We start from the raw sequence: 23,447 nt of genomic DNA on the forward strand, positions 1-23,447 counted from the left end.
CTGAGAGTCCAGAAATAAACTTTTGTTTATGGTCAGTTTTTGACAGGGGTGCCAAGATGGTGCAGCCTTTTTTTAGGGGGGAGGGCATCAGGTGTTCTACCTCTGAGCTATACCCTCAGCCCTGTTTTATTATTTTATTTCTGAACAGGGTATCACTAAGTTGCAGAGGGCCTCACTGACTTGCCAAGGCTGGCCACGAGCCTGCTAGCCTCCTGTCTCAGCCTCCCAAACACTGAGACTACAAGCCTGGGTTCCTGGGCCCAGCTTAGTCTAGCTTTTTTAACATGGTACTTGGATATCAAAATATCCACACTCAAAATAATGAAATTGGATCCTTACCTCATACTGTATACAAAAATACTAGCTCAAAATGGATTAAAGACTTACATGTAAGAGTTAAAACTATGTAGCTAAATCTTCTTGACCTTGGATTTGACAGTGGTTTCTTAGGACACTAAAAGCATAAGCCAAAGTGAATAAAATAGAAGGGAAGAAAATGTTTGCAAATCATGTATCTGCCCACTTAGCTGGCTTTTATGTTCCTTTGATAATCCAGCCATTCTAGTTTTTCTAATTCTCCAAGAATTGGAATTGAAAGGATTTTTTTTACGTTACTTGAGGCAAGAGCAGCAATGGTTAAGTAGAAGCTCATGTTCCTTTGCCAATGCTTAGAATGTGTCCTTGGAGGACACGGAATGGTGTTAGGGAATGGTGTTAGCTTTGATGTGCAGAGTAGGTGCGATTGGGAGTTGGAAGTCAGAGCGCTCTCAGTCGGCTGATAATTGCCAGCAGCTCTTGTACTTCGACGGTCTGTTTTGTGATGTCCTTAGTTGCCTGTTGGTGTTGGAGCTGGGGACGTAGTGCGAGGCCACGTTTCTGCTCATGCTGGACGAGCTCTCGTGCAGCTGTGCATGTCTAGCAGAAATTACCTTAATACTCTCTGCTGAAAGGTAGCATACTCACAAATCTGGAGTTGATGATGCCTTAATGGCTCACACCAGGGACGATTTTGACCAATAGCCACTGACTGAATTAGCTTAGATTGACACGAGTCTCAGTCTCACTAGTTGCTGAGGCGGTCCTCAAACCTGCCAGTCTTCCTGTGTCGGCCTCCCAGGTGCTGGGTTATAGGCATGCATCTCTGTGCCCTGCTCACAGGCCTGTTTTGTCTGTAAATGAAGTAACGTATGTTAAGGTCTGATGTAGCTACTGGTGTGTGTAGATATTTGCTAAGTGTTAAAGTTGCTGTTTCTTCGGCAGAACTTTTTCAAAATAAATACTGAGCTTTGTGGCTAGATGTGACAGAATTTTGAATCCATCTTCTAAGATACTTAAGATTTTAGGGAAAAGATAAACAGCTGAATCAACAAGGATGCTATTCCACTGTGTTCTGCTTTGTCTTTGTCAAAATAATTTATCAGTCTTTTTAGTATATGATATGTGTATATTACAGAAATTACTTGCTCTTTGAATTTCAGTACTGTTGATGTTCGGTAGTTTTTATTGAGTATTTAATTTATACACCATCTTTTCTTGTAAAGTGTGTGCTATACTGAGTACTTATAGGATATCAGAAATAGTCAACATTCTTTAAAACTGCATAGAAAGCTCTTATTTTTTAAAGTTCTGTATGTGATCATTGTATGGTCTGACACAAAGCATTTTTTCTCTATCCTTATGTATCATTAAATATTTTGACTTAGATTTTTGTCTTATTAGCACTTTGTCTTTTTTTGTGTGGATTGAACCAGGGACATTCTACCTCTGAGCTACACCCCCATCCCTAATTTATTTTTTTTTATTTGGAAAGAGGGTCTTGCGAAGTTAATGAGAGTCTTGCTAAATTGTTGAGGCTGGCTGCAAACCTGCAATTCTCCTGTTTCAGCCTCTCAGGTACTGGGATTACAGGCGTGTGCACCACGCCTGGCTTTACTAGCACTTTGGATGCTTATTAGTACAGCATTTTTATAGCTAAAATAATTAAATGTGGTCGATTAAGAAAAGAATATACATGATTTGGTATGAAAATGACTAATTAAAAACATTTAAAAATGATCACTTCTTTGTCTTTTTTTTTTTTTTTTTTTTGGTGGTACTGGGGTTCCTGGAAGCCCTTCTACCTCCGGGCTACACTCCCAGACACCTATTTTTATATTTTTATTTGGAAACAGCGTCTCTTAAGCCAGCGAGGCTGGCTTCAAACCTGCGTGATCCTCCTGTCTCCGCCTCCCAAGCGCGGGATTACAAACGTATGCCACCATGCCTGGCCCTATAATGCTTATTTTTAAATTACATAGATATATTAAGTGAAATAAATGATTAAAAAAGTAGGCAGACTGTTTTTCTTTGTAGATGAAACCCGTGAAGCAGTAAAGAATCCTGTCAGTGCATCCAGTTTGCCGCCAGGCGTGGTGGCGCACACATAAATGCACACAGCACTTGGTGTCATGTTTAGGAAGAAGGCTCTGGGATTCATCTTGAGCCAAAATACTTGTTTTTTAGGTCATAAATATCAGTAACATGTCATGCCATGCTTGGAAATATACTTCTTGGAAGTAATATGGTGTTTTTGGATTATTTCATCCAAATAATTGCAAATGTGTATTTTTTCTCGCCTCCTTTGAAAGTATCACACATAAAATTTCAGTTTTTGTGTTATAAAGAGTTACTTTTACTTAGAAATTGATGGGCACCAAAGGTTATCCAATAGTTTAGTGATGTGGCAGGGGCTAAAATCTAGGTTTTCTCATTCACATTGCAGTAGACCTTCTCAGATAATGTTTTAAAATTCTAAGCATGTAGCTTGGAGGCAGAATGCCCCTGGGCTCAATCTCCAATACACACACACCAAACAGACAGACAGACAGACAAGCAAAAGCAGCAAACAGTTAACTCCGTTCTTCCTGCCCTTCCGTCCCTGTCCACTGCCATTTTACATTTTGTACCTATGACTGTCACCACTCCAGAATATCTCATATAAGTAGGATTGTAAGTTTCTGTCCTTTTGTGACTGGCTTATTTCACATAGCATAAAGCCTTCAAGGTTCCTCCATGTTATAGCGTGTGACAGGATATCTTTTAAAAACAAGTTTTTAAAGGTCACATAATCATTCCTGGCAGTTACACATTACAGTTTACTTATATTCAGCTACTGATGGACATTGGGTTGTTTCCTTCCACTTTTATTTATTTTTTGGTACTGGGGAATTGCCCATGGACATTGTACTTTTGCGCTGCAACCCCAGCTCCACTTAATTTTATTTTTAAATGGCATGGCCAGGTTGCTGAGGCCGGCCTGGAACCTGCTCTTTCCTGTCTCAGCCTCACGAGAACTGGGATTACAGGGGTGCACCGCCGTGCCCGCTCCTCCTCCCTTCTGCTTATTGTGAAGAAAGCTGTGCACATTGGTGCGCAGATGTGTTTGCGTCCCTGTTTTCTGTCCTTTCATTTATACACGCAGAAGCAGAATTGTTGGCTCAAATGGTAATTGTATGTTTAGTTTGCTTTAGTAACTATTATTTCCCATTTCCTGATGTAGTGCATAAGAGTTCCCTTTCTTCCTTTTTTTACATGCACACTGACACTTTGGTTTTCTCTCCTCCTCCACGCCGCCTCTTTTATCCTAGCCATACCGGTGGAGTGAAGGGTCTCACTGTGGTGTGGTTTGCGTTTGTCTAATAATTAGTAATGTTAAGCATCTTTTTTGTGTGCTTACTGACCACTTGTGTATCTTCTTTCCAGAAATGTTTGTTCGTGTCCTTCACCCATTTTTTAAATTTTTTTTTTACCTTTTGTCTTTTTTGGTACTAGAGATTGAATGTATACTACTACTGAGCTACATCCCCAGTACCTTTTGTTTTTTATTTTGTAACAGGGTCTGGCAAAGTTGCTGTGTCTGGCCTCAAGCCTGTGCTCCTTCTGCCTCAGCCTTTCCAGGTTGAGATGTGGGGCACCATTGGTTGTTTTTTGTCTTTGTTTGGCTTGTTAAGTTGTAGGGTTTCTTTATTCTGGATATTATTGTCATATGTTTTTTGCAGTTATTTTTTCCATTCTGTAGATTGCTGTTTTTCTCTGTTGATAGTGTCCATCATCGGTACACAAAAGTGTGTGTGTGTGTGTGTGTGTGTACACGCACATGTGGGGGGGGGTAGTGGGGATTGAACCTAGAGACATTCTACCCTTAAGCTATATACCCCCGGCTCGATCTTATATATTTGGAAACAGGGTCTCACTAAGCTGATGAGAATCTCTCTACTTGCTGAGACTGTCCTCAAACCTGTAATCCTCCTGTCTCAGCCTCTCCAATACTAGGATTACAGGTGTGTGCCCCCACACCCTGCTTCTACAAAAGTTTTTAATTTTGATGAATTGTAGTTTGATTTTCCTTTTGTTGATTTTGCTTTTGGTGGTGTGACTAATAAATCATTGCCAACTCTAATGTCCTAAAGCTTCTCTAATTTCTTCTAAGAGTTTTATAGAATTGGCTATGGCTTTAGATCTTCCATCCATTTGAATCTTTCCTTGTATGTGGTGTTGGTAAGCACCCAACTTCATTCTTTCTATATTATTTCTAGTTTTCTCAGAATTATTGGCTGAAAAGATTGTGCTTTCCTATTGAATAGTATTGGGCATTTTATTTATTTTTTGAGGTCCTGGGAATTAAACTCAGGGGTATTCTACCTCTGAGCTCTACCACAGCCCCATTTTTTTTTTTTTTTTTTTGAAACAGGGTCTCACTTAAGCTGTGGAGGGCCTCCTAAGTAGTTGAGACTGGCCTCCTGGCAGTCCTCCTGTCTCAGCCTCCCAAATACTGGGATTACAAGCGTGCACTCCCACACTTGGCAGTATTGATCCTTTTAAAACAAAATTTTTCTCCTAACCCCGATTTTAGCTGTATCTCATACTTTTTGAGATAATGTATTTTTAATACATTCCATTCAAAATATTTTCTAGTTTCACTAATTTCTTTTTTGACACATTATTTAAAAGTGTACAGCTCAGTTTTCACTTATTTGAGGTGTTCCAAATTAAGTTTTGGTTGTTAATTTCTAGCTTAATTCTCTTGAAATCGGAGACCATGTCTGGTCTTTGAGATTTGTTGAGGCTTCGTTACGGCTCACCATGCGTCATTTTGCTGAAGGTTCGCATGCAGTTATAAAGTGCTTTTCTTCAGTTTTTAGGTGTGTGCTCTGTGTGCTCCGTTTTTAGGTGTTAACTGTCAGATATTTTTGTTTCGTCTGCTTGTTTCTTTATTCTCATTTGCTTGTTCCCTCAGTTAAGGCGAAAGCTTTGTTAAAACCAACTTGATATAATTGTGGATTTAAGATTGTTTTAGCTATTTATTAGGAAAAGTATGTTTTTACATCTGCATAATTCCGTTTAGTATTTAAATAAACTAGTATATTGGGAAAGTCAGAACTCCATTTCAAATATAAAGGTAGACTATGGAAATAGACATGTAGACGTTTGAACGCGCATACCAAGTGTCGGAAAAGGGAGTGACACGAGGCTGCTGGCAAGAAGAAAGGTGCTAACGTATTAAAATTCGAGCCTTTGTCTGCCATGTCTGTCTTGAACTTATTTCTAATTGCCTTTTATATTTAGCCCTTAATTTTTCTTAGATCTGTAGAATGCACAAAAAGTTGAAAAAGCGTTAAGTCGTAGAGGAGAGAGCGAGCCAGTGAGAAGGTTGTTGCCTGTGTAGTCATGTAGTAGCAGTCTGCGTCTGAGCCACGGGAGTTCACTGTGTAAATGGGCGTTCACGGGATTACATGTTAAGAGAAAAGTGAACGAGGATCATGAGTCAATGTGTAACGGTTTCTAATTAGAATAATAGGAAATAATTTCCTGATAATTTTTTTGCACAGAATATCTAATTTTCAGGGACAGAATTCTGACTGCATGTATTATTAGTTATTATTAGGTTCATTCAGATTTAGAATTGTATGTCTCCTGGTGAATGAACATTTATTGCTTTAATGTCTCCTTTTATGTCACAGTTCATGTGTCTATCTCCTGCACTAAAGTTTACTAAGTATAGCCACAAAACTTTGTTTTGGTTGTACTCTTGGTTTACTTTTCTTCCTGCTTTCTGTATCCCGACATTTAAGATGAACCCTCTCTAGTCATCATCTGATTGGAGTTTTTATCAAATAGTGTTCTATTATCTTTTTTTTTAAAAAAAATCCCAGGTTTAACTTCATTATATTTAGTGTAAATACTGAAATATTTTAATTATATCTCCTCTCCCTGTTTGCTTTTGTCTTTTTTTCCTTGCCCTTTTTAAATATATTTTTATTTTTTAATTTTTTTGGTGGTACTGGGGTCCCTGGAAGCCCTTCTACCTCCGGGCTACACTCCCAGACCTATTTTATATTTTTGAAACAGGGTCTCTTAAACCAGCGTGGCTGGCTTCGAACCTGCGCGATCCTCCTGTCTCTGCCTCCCAAGCGCGGGGATTACAAGCGTGCGCCACCACGCCCGGCCTTCCTTGCCCTTTTTATTAATCCATTTTCTCCTTTCTAAGGCTTTTTAGCAATACATACAGAGATTATCTCATGCGTCCTCGATTTATTAAAGTTCAAAAAATGGGACACCCCCCGCCCTGCGCATTTTCTAGTCAGTAAAAGATTTTGGAACGCTTTAGCTTTATTTGGCATCCTCCTTAATTGTACTATTATTGTGTATTATAATATTTTAAATCCTACACTCTATTGTTAGTATTTTATTTAATTGATCATCAGAGTTACCCATTTACCTTGTTTATTGTCACTTCAGTTTTTTCTGTACTAGAGCTCTGTTATTTCTTCCATATGAAGAAATCTCTTCCCTGTTTCCTGGTAAAAAAAATTCTGGTTTTGTTTGCCTAAAAATGTCTCTGGTTTGTTTTTCTTTCTTTCTTTTCTCTTAATATCCTTTTATTGGTGTGTTGTAATCACCATCATAATGAAGTTCAGGGTGATGGGCACACGGGCACAGCTCCTGGTGAGCCCCAGCCGCTCCGCTCCCCTGCTTCCCCACCCATGGCAGTGAAATTGGCAGGAGTGGTATAGCTGCATTGTCTGGTGGTCCCATTCCCAGTTTTATGAGCAGCCTCCACACCCATCTCCATAGTGGCTGTACGGATTTGCAGTCCCACCAACAGTGTATAAGAGCTCCGATTTCCCCACAAGCTTGCCAGCATGTATCATTGCTTGTGTTCGTGATGATTGCCATTCTCATTGGGGTTAGCTAGAATCTCAGTATAGCTTTGATTGGCATCTTCCTGATTGCTAATGATGTTGAGCATTTTTCATATATTTATTGACTGCTTGTTTGTTTTAGTTTAATTGTCCATTTTTTATTGAGTGTGGGTTTTTTGTGATAAGATTTTTACGTTCTCTGTATATTCTAGATATTAGTCTTAGATTAGAGAGGTTGCTGGTGAAGATCTCCTTCTGCAGGCTCTCTGCAGGCTCTTGCGTCCTTTGCTGCACTGACACTTTTTAATTTGGTCATATTCCAGCTATTGATTCTTTGTTTTATTTCCTGAGATTTGGGGGTCTTATTTAAAAAGTCCCCAAAACAGATTACGTTCCGTTTTGCTTTTCTAGTTGTTCTCACAAGAAGATTGGTTTGAAGCAACTTACTCTGCAGTTGTCAAGAGCAAAATGCCCACGTTTTAGAATTCATAATTTATTTGAACATGAGCGATAATACTGAGTGTTTGTCTTATAGACATCAGATCTTACATACTTCGGCAGTAATTTCTCTGCTGTGAAATATACAGATAATTGTCTTGCCTACTATAGTGCAAGTTTCATAGTGGGAATAGAGCGGTTTGGAGTAAGGGAGGCTCTTCTCTTTGTGATACAGTCTGTTGAGGAACAAATGTTTCACAACACAGCTGCTCATTTGGTTGGGTCCTGCCATCTTTCAGTTCCTCTGCTCTTCCCCACTTTCTTTCATTGTGAGGCATTTATTTGCACACGCCATTTTTTCTGCTCGGCACGCGTTCCCTCATCCTCAGGTTTAAATGTGAGGCACGTCCTTGAGGAAGCCTTTCTTGACCTGCAGACTCCTGTCAGGTTTAGGTCAGGCCAATGAAAACTCATTTGACCAGTGTATGTTTCCCCCTTCTAGCCTCTGAATTCTGTTGGTTTTCTTTTTCCTTCACCATTTTATCCTCTGTGCCTAGTTCAGTGTTTGGAAGCACATTTATTGTAAATAGGTGATCAGCTAACAAATTGTCAGTTATTAATAGGTGATCAATTAATGTTTGTATGAATGAACTAAAAATTGGATGAAGGAAGATAAACAATGCGCTGATGATAGTACATAAAGTTATAACATTGCTTTTGAGCAAAAGCCATATTTAATCAAACATTGAATTTGTACAATATAACTGAAATTTTATAAATATACATGTACAGTATTAAAATACTTCAATGAAATTGCCTTGGGAATTTATTATTGTCAGTATTTTATCCTTTATTTTCCATCCTTCACAAATAGTTATTTTACTGTGTAAGTTTTGAAAGCCCTTGGTTTTTAAGTAACACAACCATCTTCCAGAGTGTTCACCACTCAGCACCTGGCACCACTGGCAGTCATTCTGCTAGAGCGAGAAGTGGGACAGAAAGCCCTGACAAGTCTTTAAAATCTTCAAGGATTTAGTCTCAGCTGACTGCAGTTCACATATGCATATATACATGCGCACATTTGTGGGTGTGCACACGCATGCACACACACACACCATCACCACTGCCACCACCGCCACCACCTGACTCCTAGGTGGTACCATTTTTTCTGTCAAGGGGAATTGGTTTTGGCTTCATTAGGGAGGTGACATTTGAACTGAAGCTTGAATGACGCTTCATTAAATTACCAAAGAAATAGTATTCCTGTTAATTACCTATTATTATAAAAGTTGTATACTGGTGTCTTTATGAACTGACAAATAGCAATTTGGCCAGAGGTTAGGGTGGTTTGCAATGAGAATTTGTAAAGGCAGATTAGGGCCACCCACTGTAGTTACCTTTTGGCCATTAGAAAATTTAAAGATAGTCTATAATTATTAATAGGCCGAGTTCTAGAGCCAGACTCTCGTTCATGCCTCAGGCTTTGCCCTTTATTGTGTGACCTTGGGCACATTATATATTTTTTCTGTCGCAATATCCCTGCTTATAAAATGAAGATGATAATTATAAGTAACTGAACTATAAGTAACTCAGTGGTTAGGATTAAGTGAGTTAGAAAAGTGTTAGCTTATAGAACATTCTCAGTTGGCTTTTGTTGTTGCTATCACTGGATGCATTGAGAAAACCTCAGACATTATATTTGAATTAGTTTAACCAGAGCCAGAGGCGGAGAGAGATTCAAAATAATTTTAGGGGGAAAAAAATCAGTAAAACTTAATGATTTTAATCATAAGTTTCAACTAATATTGATGCATATGTGCAACATAAAAACATGTTCAGAATTTGTATAAAAATTTTATGTTTGCAAACTTATAGAACTTAAATCTGCTAATTTGTGTTTTTTTTTTTTTTTTTTAGATCTTATAGAAAATTTCAGGTATAGCCCTTGGACTAGAAGCTTAAATCATAGAAGCTGTGTACGATGCATTAGGGTATTGAAGAAAATTAATTTTTGAATTAAATATTTGGAGTATAAGGAACGAAAGGTGACTGAAAATGGGGCGGAAGAAAATACAAATCACACGTATAATGGATGAAAGGAACCGGCAGGTAAATGAACATTTAATTACTTAATTGATTTATGTATTTAATTGGTACATTTTGTTAAAAGAACAGAATAGAATTATTGAATTTATCTTTAATTTTGAGTATTTTTAATGTGATGCTAAATGACAATTTTTGTAATCATAAAATTGTGTCTTTTTATCATGTACTTTAAGGAAACCATTACAGAAATCTTATGTGTTAGGTAACATAGATATGCAGAAAGAAAAGTAAAATTATTACAGGCCCATTATTATCAATTGTATAGATCGTTCATAAGAATAATATGTTGATTGTATGTTTGTTGGTCTTCTATTATTTTCATCTGATCACCTATATTTTCATAATTAGGTAATATGTAAGCTACCTGGAATTATTAGTGAATGTGTTCTAATCATTTAATTTTCTGGTTAATGAGTAAATAATGAGGTATAGTTTTATACCTCTTGTTATCCACAAACATTTCTCAGACACTTAATGTATAATACTTAAGCTTTAATTGGTAAGTATACAGTACCAGTATCAGTAAACCCTTATAAATTCAGTATATTTATAATGATGTTGATACTTGAAGAGACCAAAACCTGTGCTTAGAGCTGATTAGCAAACTATGGCCTATAGGATAGCTGCCTGTTTTTCTAAATAAAACTTTACTAGAATACTGCTATGCCCATTCATTTTCAAACATGTGGTCTGTGATTGCTTTCACAGAGTTGAGTAGTTGCCACTGAGATTGTATGGACCTTAGGCCTAAAATTTTTCCTCTCCCCCTTTAAGAAAACGTTGGCCAACCCTGTGGTTTTGAGAACAGAGGATAAATAATTTCATAGAATATTGCAAATGAGCCACTCTTCAGAGCATGTGCCCGAGGGAGGGATGCAGGCTCTGAATAGTTTGCCTATTAGCAGTTTCAAGAACAGTTTTCCGAACACTGAAGATGTCTTCTGTAAAGCCAGAGTAGTAGTTCACTTGAGTGTAGATGCAACTGGGGATAAACCCGACTGAGCTACTCGCGGGCCCTGAGGGCAGTGATTGCCTGACCTGAGGTGGGCCCTTGTTTTCACTCAGAAAGACTGCTTAGCAAAGGTGGGCGGCCCACATGGTATGAGAGCCATGAAGGCCAATAAAGGATGATCAGCCATTCCATCATTCCTGAGGAACGACTCCCAGCAAGGCTGCCAGAAAACTCCCTGGACACACCCAAAGACTGGTAGAGGAGGGGCACGCAGTATACATGTTGAATAGCGTTTGGTAGAGAATACATACAAGCAGAGCTCATAGAATTCCTGAGTTCTCATTCCCATAGACAGCTGTGTTTCAGTTGAGCATAGCTAGACAGGACCCTGTGAGACAGACTCTACATGTTTAGAGAAGAAGAGAAACTGGGGATACGTAGGTGCAACTGTGTGATGGAGCTTCCTGCTTTGAGGAGGTGGTTTGTTAAAAAGATGGAGTCTTTGATACATTACTCATGGCTCTGTATATGATCCTATTTTTTTTCTTTTTCTTTTTTTATTCTCTCTTTTGTCACATCTCATGTTTTTTTAAATGAGGTGTCAGATAATGTATGTGAAAGATACTATAAATATTCTATTCCTCAGACATACCCATTGAATTCAGGTACTGAGTGTCTTAGAGCAAGCAGGGATTGACCTGTGTGAGGACTGGGTTGCGGTCTTGACAAAGCTTCATCTCGCTTCTTGTGGTTTCCTCTGCTCTCCAGGAGGTGCCCTCTGAGGCTGTCCACTATCCACTGTTCTGTTAGAGTCACACATATTTAAAGTTGTTAAACCTGCTTGGTGAATTTTGCAATACATATTGACTCTCTCTACCCTCGATGAGGCATGTTTTTCTTAAATTTACTCTGCCCACCATTAGCTAGCTACAGCTTCGTGTGTGTGTGTGTGTGTGTGTGTGTGTGTGTGTGTGTGTGTAGTCCTGGGAATTGAACCCAGGAGCATTCTACCTCTGAGCTACACCCCCAGCCCTATTTATTTTTTATTTTGAAACAGGGTCTTACCAAATTGCAAAGGGCCTTGCTAAATTGCTGAGGCTGGTCACAGACCTGCAATTCTTCAGTCTTAGCCTCCCATGTACTGAGATCATAGAGGTGTGCCACCATGCCCAGCTGGTTGATGTTTTGATAGGTCAAGTTCTTTATATTTACTTTCAACTTTACTGTGTCCTTTTGCTTTGGGTATATCTTTTATAAATAACACTTGGCTGGATTTTGTTTATTCAGTCTGATATATTCATAGGCAAAAATGAATCTAGATACAGACTTTGTATCCCCCATAAAAATGAACTAAAAATAGATCACAGGTCTGAATGTGAAATCAAAACTATATCTAGTTATCCTAGCACCATTTGTTTGAGGTCTGTTTTTTTCTCATGGGATTACTTTTTTTTTTTTTTTTTTTGGCGGGTCTGGGGATGGAACCCAGGGGCATTCGACCTCCGAGCTACATCTCTGCCCTATTTTTTATTTTTTTTTAATTTGAAAAAGGAAAGGAAGAAAGCCACAGACAGCTACAGACATTTCTTCCAAACATTTGCCCTCTGAAGTGCACAGTGAAGAGAAAGGTTGGTGGCTGGAGGAGCAGCGTAGACTAAAGGAGATGCTAGAGCACATTTCTGTGCTCAGGTATTTGATCTGTAGAGTGAAAGAAAATGACAAGAGTCGGGAAGGAATAGGAACAGGCATGCCGTAGCATCAGAGGCGAGGGGACAGGTGCAGGGAGAGTGAAGCTGGTAGATATGGGAAGATGAGGTCATTCGTTTTGTTTTCTCAGTGAATTCAGACGAGGCGATCAGAGAGTGAAGTGGGGAGGAGATGGGAGATAGTTGCCTCAGAGACGAGTTAGTGAAGCAGGGGAAGTGAGGAACTTGCGGCAATTTAAGCGTTAGTTGAGATGTACGGTTATAACGTCAGAAGCACCAGCTCTGTGCATGCATGTGTGCTTGTGTTCTCAGAAGCTGCGTGCATAAAGAGATAGCGATACCTGGGCATAGGTTTAGGGAGTCAGTCCCTGCTTGGCGCCCTCCCGGGCACTATGTTAATGAGAGGAGAATAAGGTATTCTCTGTGTTCGGAGAGTGAAAATAGTGATGGACCATCAAAATGAAAAGGAAGGACATGAGAATAGTAGATGCAGGTTGAGCATCCTAATCTCATCTGGGTAAAACCAGAAACCCCAAAACCCTCACATCTGCAATATTTTTGAGTGCCAGTATGATGCCACAAGTATCCACTTCCACACCTGACTTGATGTGCTGAGTCACAGTCAGAACACAAGGACACTAGAAGTATTGTCTAAGATAACCTTTAGGCTGTGAGTGCAACTTTAAACCAGGGCCTCATCTTCATGATATCTCAGTGTATATATGCACATATCCCCAAGTCCTAATGGCCCTCAAACTCTGTCTCATGTAGTATAGCCACAGCAAAGGAAACGAGAATACCTTGTAGAAGGTGGGAGGCTTCTCTTTCAGAGCCTTGAACATCCAAAATAAATGTGACTGCCATCGTCCTGTGGCAGAACAGGGAAGGAAGGCCGTGTAGCACGAAGCCAGGAGTCTTTCCATCTCAAATCTGGCACAGCGTTATAAGAAGACTTGTTGTCAAATAAATGGCCTAGTTTTCAAGTGCTACTGATTCTTTTAATAAAAAATATACTTCTTCCTTTGATTGCCTAGGTCACTTTTACAAAGAGGAAGTTTGGGTTGATGAAGAAGGCCTATGAACTTAGTGTGCTCTGTGACTGTGAAATCGCTCTCATCATTTTCAACAGCTCTAACAAACTGTTTCAGTATGCCAGCACTGATATGGACAAAGTTCTCCTCAAGTACACGGAGTACAATGAGCCTCATGAAAGCAGAACCAACTCGGACATCGTCGAGGTAACACACGTAGCTAGTAATGCAGTGACGCAGCTGACAGGTCGCTTTGCGTATTCAAAATGCAAATCAGGTAGAGAGCTGTCTTTTCTCTGAATCATTTCTTAGAAGGGATTAAAATTGCTATGTCATGTCCCAGTTGTACTATAACACATATCCTATTGATTGAAACAAAATAAGTTGGGCTGCTTTACCATCTACATCTTAGCATGTAACCAGAATGATACTTCATCTATGATTACTTATTTTGTATGAATTTTTAAATTGATACTGTCAAAAACTACCACTTTTGGGTACAACGTATGGAGTTGTAATTTTAGTATATCTTAATCATTTCATTGTCAGTGATAATATCCTTAAACAGTAATGGAAGGAAAGAAAATTCTGTAAGTAATGTTGGTTTTGTTCATAGAGCTTTAGTTGAGTGTGAGGAGAAGTCCATGTACTTATTTCTGAGCCACTGCCCGTGTTAGTGTCTTTAGGTACTTATGCCAACCTAATTAAGTGAAAAAGAAAAGGAATTTTTTGGAATGATTTTTATCTACTCACAAGTAGTATTTTAAAATAAAGCATATAAAAAGGAGAACCTGTCTGCTTTTTCCTTTATTTTTTGTTTAAAAATCTTACAAATGATCCAGGCATGGTGGTACACGCTTGTAATCCCAGTACTTGGGAGCCTGAGACAGGAGGATCTCAGGTTCCCAAACAGCCTCAGCAACTTAGTGAGAGACCTTATTTCCAAATGAAAATAAAGTAGGGCTGGGGGTATAGCTCAGAGGTAGAATGCCCCTGGGTTTCCTCCAGTACCACAAAAAGATTTATAATGATGGCTTCCTATTATTAGGAATAATATTTCTAAAAGCATTTAAGTGCCGGGCATGGTGGCGCACGCTTGTAATCCCCGCGCTTGGGAGGCGGAGACAGGAGGATCGCGCAGGTTCGAAGCCAGCCGCGCGCGCTGGCTTTAGGAGACCCTGTTTCCAAAAATGAAAATGTAAAAATAGGTCTGGGAGTGTAGCCCGGAGGTAGAAGGGCTTCCAGGAACCCCAGTACCACCAAAAAATAAAAAATAAAAAATAAAAAAAATAAAAGCATTTAAGTAAGCTTCATATTTACATTTTTCTCTTTGCTTACATTTAGAGCTTTGTTTCATTTTCATTTTTTAAACAGGGTTTTTAATTTAATGATAATACTTTGACTTAATTTTATAATACTAGGAAAGAATATTGAGATGCTAAGACAAGAGGATTGCAGGTTTCTGGCCAGCCTCAGCAATTTAGTGAGTTCCTGGTTCAAAATAAAAACATAAAATAGGGCTGGAGGTGTAGCTCATAGGTAAAATGCCCCTACTTTCAATCCCCAGTATCACAAGCAGAATTCATTAAATTAGGCATTTCCTTGGAGAAGTAGTAAAACCATGTGAAGATATTATAGAACTAATAAAAGAACAATACATCCCAATCTAGATTTCATATCTAATTGGATTGAGCTAGATAACTAATTGTATTATAAAGGAGTCTAATTTATTTGCCTGCTTAGATTATGTTATAGTTCTAAAAATGTATTTTAAATTTTTCCTATTTTTTTCCAGTCTCACCAGTTCCATTTTGGACAGTGATTGATTTAGTTTGTTAACTTCAAAAACCTGCTGTATTAATAATATAAGATTTTAACTTTTTAACCATTAATCAGTTGTTTTAAGTGAGAAATAAGAGTACAGCATAATTAGAGCTCAGACTTATCTCTGTTGCTGGACTGGCCCACAGTTTTATTTTGGGACTCATTACTGTGAACCTCCCTGATATGCATTTGACGTTCTCTCTCTTTTTCAATGGTGCACCATAGTTATACATCATAGTGAGGGTGGAGCAACACGTGCATACATGACACAGCATTTGTGTGTTTTCCTTCATGCCCACCCTGCTCCCTCCCCCGCCCCACAGTCTCTACATGGAAACATGCACACCCTTGGAGGAATAGAGGGTTTTTTGAATAGTTAATAACATTAGCAGATCTCCTCTGGATCCTCCTCTGGATCCTCCTCTCTCTGGATCCTCTGCCTCCACGCCACTGGTGTCTCCCCCTCATTCATCTGCGGTCTCGTTTCCCAGTTCCTCTCTAGCTTCCACATATGAGTGAAAACATATGCCCCTTCACTTTCTGTGACTGGCTAATCTTATAAAGCATAATATTCTTGAGTTTTATCCATTTTCCTGCAAATGACATAAGTGTATTATTTTTTATGGCTGAGTAGAATTCCATTGTTTGTATATACCATGATTTCATAATCTATTTGTGTGTTGATGGACACCTAGGCTGGTTCTGTAGTTTGGCTACCATGATTGATCTGCTATAAACAAAGAAATGCATGGATTATTATAGTACTCTAACTCCAGTTCTTTTGGGAAGATCCCAAAAGTGATAATGGCTGTTAGAAGTTTTTTATTTTGCTTTTAAGCATCATTTTGATTAAACAATATAATTATATCTTTAGCCATACCCCTTAATAGTTATGTTTATGTTGCTTATAAATTATTTTGTCATATTTTACATTTATAGCTTATCAACACTTCTGCAACATGAACTAGATGGTATATTCTTTCCTTACTATAATTCATGAATACACTTTGTGTTGTAATTTTGTAAACTAGTGGATCATTCGGCAAGTTTTGTAGAGACTTTATTACTAGATTTCATTGAAATGGAGAGGATCCCTGATGGCTTTGTTTTTAATGTGTCTGTCTTATCAAAGCGTCACAGCCTAAAGGCAAACAAAGAAAGTGTTGACTGCCTGTGTGAGCAGATAGGTGTTCTAGCTGGGTTCCTCTTAGAGGGCAGCTCCTAATGCTAACTGCTGTGCTCTTTGATTGCAGCAGTTGTTCTTGGTCCCTGAAAGTTGAGGGCACTTCAAACAACCTAATGCCTACTTCCTTAGAGATTTGAAGAATATGTCTGGTTTAATCCTCCCAGAATTGTAGAACTACCTCCGTCTTCATCTCTTGTGGTCAGTAGTCAAATGTAAGGGTTAAATCCAGGCATTTTAGCAGTCTCCTACGTTACAGTCTGCTGCAACATGAAAGGACACTTACAGTTCAATTACCACTTGAGAGTTTGATGTTTTATTTTAGTTGCACGTTTTAGATATAATAAGCTAATGTGAATCATACCAATAGTTCTTCACGAAGTTCTGAATTTATATAAAAATAGAAGATATTTGGGTTATAAGCAATGAATTTGTTGTGGTAGGATAAGTTCACTTTATTTGTGTTTCTTGTATATTAGTCTTATTCAGTCTTCATTGTGAAACTGATGGTTAAACTCATACGATGGGATTTCTTTCACATATGGAGATGACGTAACCGTACCCTCATGCATCTGAGTTCTTTTTATTGTTAGTGGTAATAGCTCACACGACATCCTTAAGAACCATCGTGGACCAAACTACATGTACAGGGTAACAGTTTTGACAGATGTCATGAAGCACTTTTGGTGGGCCAGCTACTTTCTAAGAGCTTTACAAGAATCTCACGTAAAGATCCTTTTAGAATATCATCACAAGGAGTTTTGTCTTCTTACTTAATATACTTTCAAGCAATTGTTGGAATTGGAAACAGCTCTTTGATATTCACTTACTCATTTGACAGAGATACTTGTGGAGCTTATGTGTGCTGTTGAGTTCTACAAGGGGATCGCCTTAGAGATTTCTAACTTAAGCCATAAAATATTCTTTCTACCTATGCTTTTATAAACCATTGAGATATTCAGACTGGAAAATTTATATAAATAAACTTCTAGCAAGTTGATAATGAGGTATGCTAGACACTGTTATATGCAGCTGAGTAAATCTGGAGTAAAAAGGCATAAACATATTTATAAATTATCTGCTTTTGAATGTTTCCTTAAATAATGTGATTAGTCATGACATTTAAAAAACTTCCTTAACAACTTTCATAAGGCCTCTAACATGACTTTGCCTATTTCCTGTTGCTTATGTGTTAGTGTATAAAATCAGGATTTAGAAGTGGGGGTGGTGGTGCATGCCTGTAATCCCAGTACTTGGGAAGCTGAGACAGGAGGATCGTAGGCGCAAAACCAGCCTCAGTAACTTAGTGAAGTTCTCAGCAATTTAGTGAGACCCTGTTTGCAAATACAAAAATAGGGCTGGGGATGTAGCCTGGAGGTAGAAGACTCCTGATTTCCATTCCCAGTACCACAATAAACACATACATACATACATACATACATACATACACACACACACACACACACACACATACATACATACAAATATTTAATTTTTTATTATTGCCAGGATATCCTCTAACCGTCTCCAATTGTACCTATACACAAGCTATTTGGGATATACTGTAAAGAAAAGGATGGGTGCATTGTGCTGTTAACCAGAGTTGGCAGTGTAAAGATGCACTTGGGTTATGTCAGTAGAGTTATTGATCAAGTATGCTTTGGGGGAGTACTATAAAATTAATAATAGTGCTTGTTGAGCATTCCTAATCTTCATTACTAAAATCTGAAATACTTCAAAATCTGAGACCTTTTGAAGGCCCACATGACACTCAAAGATTCAGATTTGGGATTTTCAGATTAGGGATATTTTCCCAAAAAATCCTATGCAAATAGTGCAAAATCCCAAAACTCCAAAGTCTGAAATACTTCTGGTCCTAAGCCTTTTGGATAAGGGTAATTGTTAACTGAACACCAACAGTAGTATTATAGATACAGTGTTTATATTTATCTACATTTCGGTTTTATTTAACCACAGATATTAGAAACCCATCTAGAAAATAATGTTTTCTTATAACTCTTTTTTATTTCAGTGTACCTGTGTTTTAAAACTAGTTTCTTAACATTTTAATTGAGTAGAGTTGGTGAAATTTTAGAAATTCTATACAACTTTGTTTTCAATTAACAATGTATTTTTATATTTTAAATTCATTTAGGTATTTTAAATTAAAGTCTCTAATAGTTTGGGGATGTGTATGCTTTCTTTTCTATATTAAGAAAGATGAATACAGAGGCCCCTTAATTTTATAATGGAATTATGTCAACTATAAAGTGGATTATGTCCCAATAAGCCCATAAATATGTACCAAGCAGCCGCCATCCAGCACCCTGAGAGAGTATCATACCACACATCACGAGCTTGAGGACAGTTCAAATTTGAAGTTAAAATTTATACTCAATGCCAATCACTTTTGCAGCACTCTGAAGTTGAAAAATTTGAAGTCAAATTAATCAAAATTGGATTAATTTGGGACTGTGTATATAAAAATGGAAATTTATAAATTAGCCTTAAAATTAAGGGATTGCCATTAGGATAAACTTTATAAGAGACCTCATAATTCAGTTTTTCAAAGTGAAGAATATTATGATTATATTTAAAATGACATCTTACTTGAAAATGTGTATGCATTACTTTTCAAGAATATATTTCTTAGAAAAAAAGGAGTTTCTATATGTCCTGTATTTCTTTTTTTTAACTATTGATGAGTTTATTCATAATTTTAAGAAGTGATGCTTGACGTCATATAGCTAGGGCATATAAATTATTGGATGCATTTTTTATTTCAAAAGGACGATATTGACACCACCATTTTAATATTCTTTGCAAGGAAAAATGTAGCTGTCAAAAAATACACCAAAGGCCACATGACTTTTTAAACTGTTTAAGGTTCATGTAAGCAAACAAATTTGAAATACTGCTCTTTGACCTAGGCCAGAGGGGACTCTATGTTGAACCCCATATTTTAGATTGTCCCGTATTTTATAACAAAAATTAGATAATAAAGTAGCTGGTACCCAGTTGTGGCCCAGGATATTAATTATATATTGCTATGTAACACGTTACTCCAAAACATACTGGGTCAAAGACACATTTTGTCCCAGTTTCTGTAGGTTTGAACTCTGGAGGCGCGTCCTGGGCTGCAGTGAAGTTGCGTTGACCTCCGAGAGCTTCACTGGGAGGAGCCTTCTCTGGCTCACTCTCAGGACTGGGCAGGATTAGCTGCCTTGTGGGTGTTCCCTGTAGGGTGTTGTCCAGAAGCTGCCCTCAGTCTCCTTCCCATGCGCCTTCTCTAACATGGCCACTTCCGTCATCAAAGCCAACAATCCAGGCCCCAGGGAAATGTGTCTTCACAGAGGTTTTGGGGTTGTCTGCTATTGATTGTAGAGAGACCGTCATTTAGAATACAGGGAGACTTTAAAGGGTAAACGTTACCGGAAGAGAGGAAGGACAGATGGATTACCCTGTCAGATCCTTCCTCTCATGCACAGTCGTGTGTCATTTCAAAGTAGGACCGGAGCTGTATATGGTGGCTGAGCTATGTGTTTCTACATTAAGCCATTCACATTTGGTGTGCATGTGTGGTGCTGTGGCTGGAACCAAGGAGCATTCTCTCTCCAAGCTATACTCTCAGCTGTTTAGATTTTTTTTTGTTTTGAAATAGGTCATAGGAGGTTGCACAGAGTCTGGCTAGGTTGCTGAGGCTTCCCTTGGACCTGTAATCCTCCTGTCTCAGCCCCCCAACTACTGAGAACACTGGCATGCACCACCACAGCCCGCTCACATCGCTCTTGAAGTTTGGATGTATGCGTATCTAGACATAAGAAACATAGCACATGTGATGTACTGACAGTGAGGCAGGCATTGAATGAATCAGAGAGTTTTATTTTTATAAAAAATATTTGATAAATTGTCACCTTTTGGCAAGGTATAGGTGGCACAGGCCTGTAATTTCAGTCCTGCTGAAATGGGAGGACTGCCGGTTTTAGGCCAGCATCAACAACTTAGTAAGACACTGTTTCAAAATAAAGTGAGGCTGGAAGGTATAGCTCAGGGTAAAATGTCCTTGGATCAGTCCCCAACAAAAGAGGAGAGTGGAATCATCTTTCTGTAGCAATTTAAGTTTTTATATTTAAGATTTTTTTGCTCTTTAATTTAAATAGGTCATTTACATATTGAAAATAACATTTGAAAGCAAGAAAAACATTTTAATTTCTATTTTTATTTTAACTACAAATACATTTACTTTTTTAATTCTTTTCCTCATTCCCATCAACAGACACAGATTATGTGATTATAACAACATAACTAGTGATTTCACTGAAATGAAGAAAAATTTATGGTGCAGGCACGCACACACATACATGCATGTGTGTGTTTTATTACTCATTCAATCATTTATTATTCATTCGCCACCAGAATGCCCAGATACATGCAGTATCATTAAATATAATTATTTTGATATTCTTCTCATTGCATAGCTCTGAGGGCAAAAACAAACTTTATCTCCCTCTACTCTTGGGCTCAAAACACAGAATACTCTCATAACTTCTGTAGCTCGACACGCGTGGGGGAGGGCCGCCACCAGGCAGCTCTTCTGTAGCTTGACACGCGTGGGGGAGGGCCGCCACCAGGCAGCTCTTGAGTGGCACGTTGCTGTCTTCTCACTCAGCTCATTCTGACACTGTCTGCCTGTAGTCAGTGTCGGAGCCCGTAGATGAGGCTCGGGTCCAGAATGTCTGCCTGGTACTTCTGACCAGCTGGTTAGAAGTGAAGGCTCCCTGGGTGCGATGAGTTTGCTAGAGCAGCTCCCGGGATTCCTTCACTGCTTTATTGTCAAGCATGTCACTTGTGGGTGGAGAGTGTCAGGGGAGGTGCAGGGTGAGATCTGGAAGAGTCCCTGGAGCGGCAGCTCCTGTCTTGGTGGAGCTGGGATGCACTGCTCCGCCTTCAGTAGTGCATGGCTCAACCTGAAAGCTCTATTTCCTATATTTCATTAGGTGACAATCCACAGAGAGTGTCACCAAGGACATACATTATATCTTTGACATACATTGTATCTTTATATGTTATTAAACATGGCTATAAAAGTACAGGTTTGCTCATGTGTGTGTAGGAGTGGGGAGAGGTTGTGGTCCTGGGGATTGAACCCAGAGCCTTACATGTGTTAGGCAAGTGCTTTACCACTGAGCTACACCCCACTAGACACTTAGATCCAGGTGGCAGACTTCAGTCCTACAAAATGGAGTAATTTAACCTAAGCATACAAAGAAAATACTACAACTTCTGTACTTTTTTCAACTGATTATGATGAAAATTTGTGAGCTATTTTATAAGAATATATATATGTTCTGCAGTATAGGAAACTAGAAATTAAAGGCACTAATACAACTAGTCAGTATCATTCATACACACATATTTGTTTAAATTGAATTTATAGTAAATAAAAATCTAGAACCTATAGAAACTTTGCAGCTCTGCATCAAAATAAAAATGCTAAAAGGCATGAAGTGAGGATTTTAGCAGGTGCTACCTAAGAAACACTTGAGAGTATTTTTGTATCCAAATGTTCCCTGTCATTTTTGCAGAAATATTCTAAGTATTAAATCTTCCTGCTTGTAGTATTTTAACAAGCTTGGTGGCATTGGAGAACATTTAGTTAGTAGTTTATGTGGCAATTGAGATCATTGTTCTATCTTTTAAGAATGTGAATACATGGCCATTTATCTCTCTTGTTAATGTCTTGTGAACTGTTTCCAAATAGAGGTATTTTTTTTTTCACCACAGGAATACCATAGCACTTAAAAAAAAATTCCATTTGCAGTATCTCATTTGATCTTCACATCCAAGGTAAGCTTTTTTAGAAGTAGAAATTGGAACTCAAATTAAATGACTTGACCAGAGTCATGAGTTTTCCTTAATAAGGAACAGAAAATTAGTGAGGATAATTGCAGTAAGAATAATGTATAACATTTATTAAACTATTATTATGCTGTGGTACTCTTCTAATGACCTAATTTTTATCTTATATAATCTATTATCTATTCCCATTTCACAGTTGAGAAAATTGAGTCACAGTGATAAATGAAGTTAGAGGAGGATATATATCTGACTAATGAGAAAACTTGCCCTTTTGAGTCCTAGTACTCTGTCTGCTTTCAAGTTGCAAAAAATTAATAAATAATAACAACAGGGAATCAGTATAAGATGTATCAGTTAGAAAATAAAAACATAATATTAAATGTGTTCATGCTGGGAGTACATTATCTTATTTTTTATTTTTTATTTTTGGGTGGTACTGGAGTTCCTGGAAACCCTTCTACCTCTGGGCTACACTCCCAGATACCTATTTTTTTATATTTTTAGTTGGAAACAGGGTCTCTTAAGCCAGCGCGGTTGGCTTGGAACCTGCGCCATCCTCCTGTCTCTGCCTCCCAAACGGGGGGATTACAAGTGTGCACCACCACGCCCGGCTGGGAGTACATTATTTTAAATCAGTGATTCTCATAATGTGGTACCCTGACCAGCATCATCAGAGAACGTTTTAGAAATACCAATTCTTGGGGCTTCCCCAGACCTACTGAATCAGAAACTTGAGATGAAACCTAAGTAATCTTGTGGTAACTTGTCCTAAGTGTAGTTGTGAACTGAAGCTTCAGGTTAATACATTATCTCTTGGTGGTGGCTATTCAGCTTAAATATTTTTATCACCAAGAGTGTCTCCTGAAGTAATTTCAGGCAGTGAGCAAGCACAAATTGTAACTATTAACTATTTAAACTTTAAAAAGCAACTCAGAATAGTATGCTAGTTGCCACAAGAGAACATATATCTAACAGGCTACATTTCAGTTCACTTCTATGTGGTTCTAAGAGCTTCTTTGAATGTAACACCTTCCTGGGTGCTTCTTGAGATGGGTGCGGGGATGTGAGAGATGGAATCTGGTTCCTCCAGTGAGCAGAAAGTTAAATGAGTATTTCTGTCTCCTGAAATCATCCAGTGTTGACCACACAGCCAGAGGGCGTGACTCT

The 23,447-nt window shown here is 38.4% G+C and overlaps 1 protein-coding gene across 14 annotated transcripts in view; it reads left to right on the forward strand.

Annotated features, from left to right (window-relative positions):
- Positions 1 to 9,674: 9,674 nt before the first annotated feature.
- The window catches only part of MEF2A (myocyte enhancer factor 2A), a gene marked incomplete at both ends in the record, with an annotated part of 52,566 nt that continues 38,793 nt past the window's right edge, over positions 9,675 to 23,447 (forward strand). For 8 of the 14 annotated variants that reach the window (XM_080690614.1, XM_080690622.1, XM_080690625.1 and 5 more), the window contains 2 exons: positions 9,675 to 9,728; positions 13,418 to 13,621. In XM_080690614.1, the coding sequence (XP_080546740.1) occupies positions 9,675 to 9,728; positions 13,418 to 13,621 (258 nt within the window). The remainder of the gene's footprint in view (positions 9,729 to 13,417; positions 13,622 to 23,447) is intronic. The other 6 variants (XM_080690627.1, XM_080690616.1, XM_080690626.1 and 3 more) reach the window with 1 other exon arrangement.

The sequence above is a fragment of the Muscardinus avellanarius genome, assembly GCF_963383645.1.
Source record: "Muscardinus avellanarius genome assembly, chromosome: 3".
NCBI classification, from domain to species: domain Eukaryota; kingdom Metazoa; phylum Chordata; class Mammalia; order Rodentia; family Gliridae; genus Muscardinus; species Muscardinus avellanarius.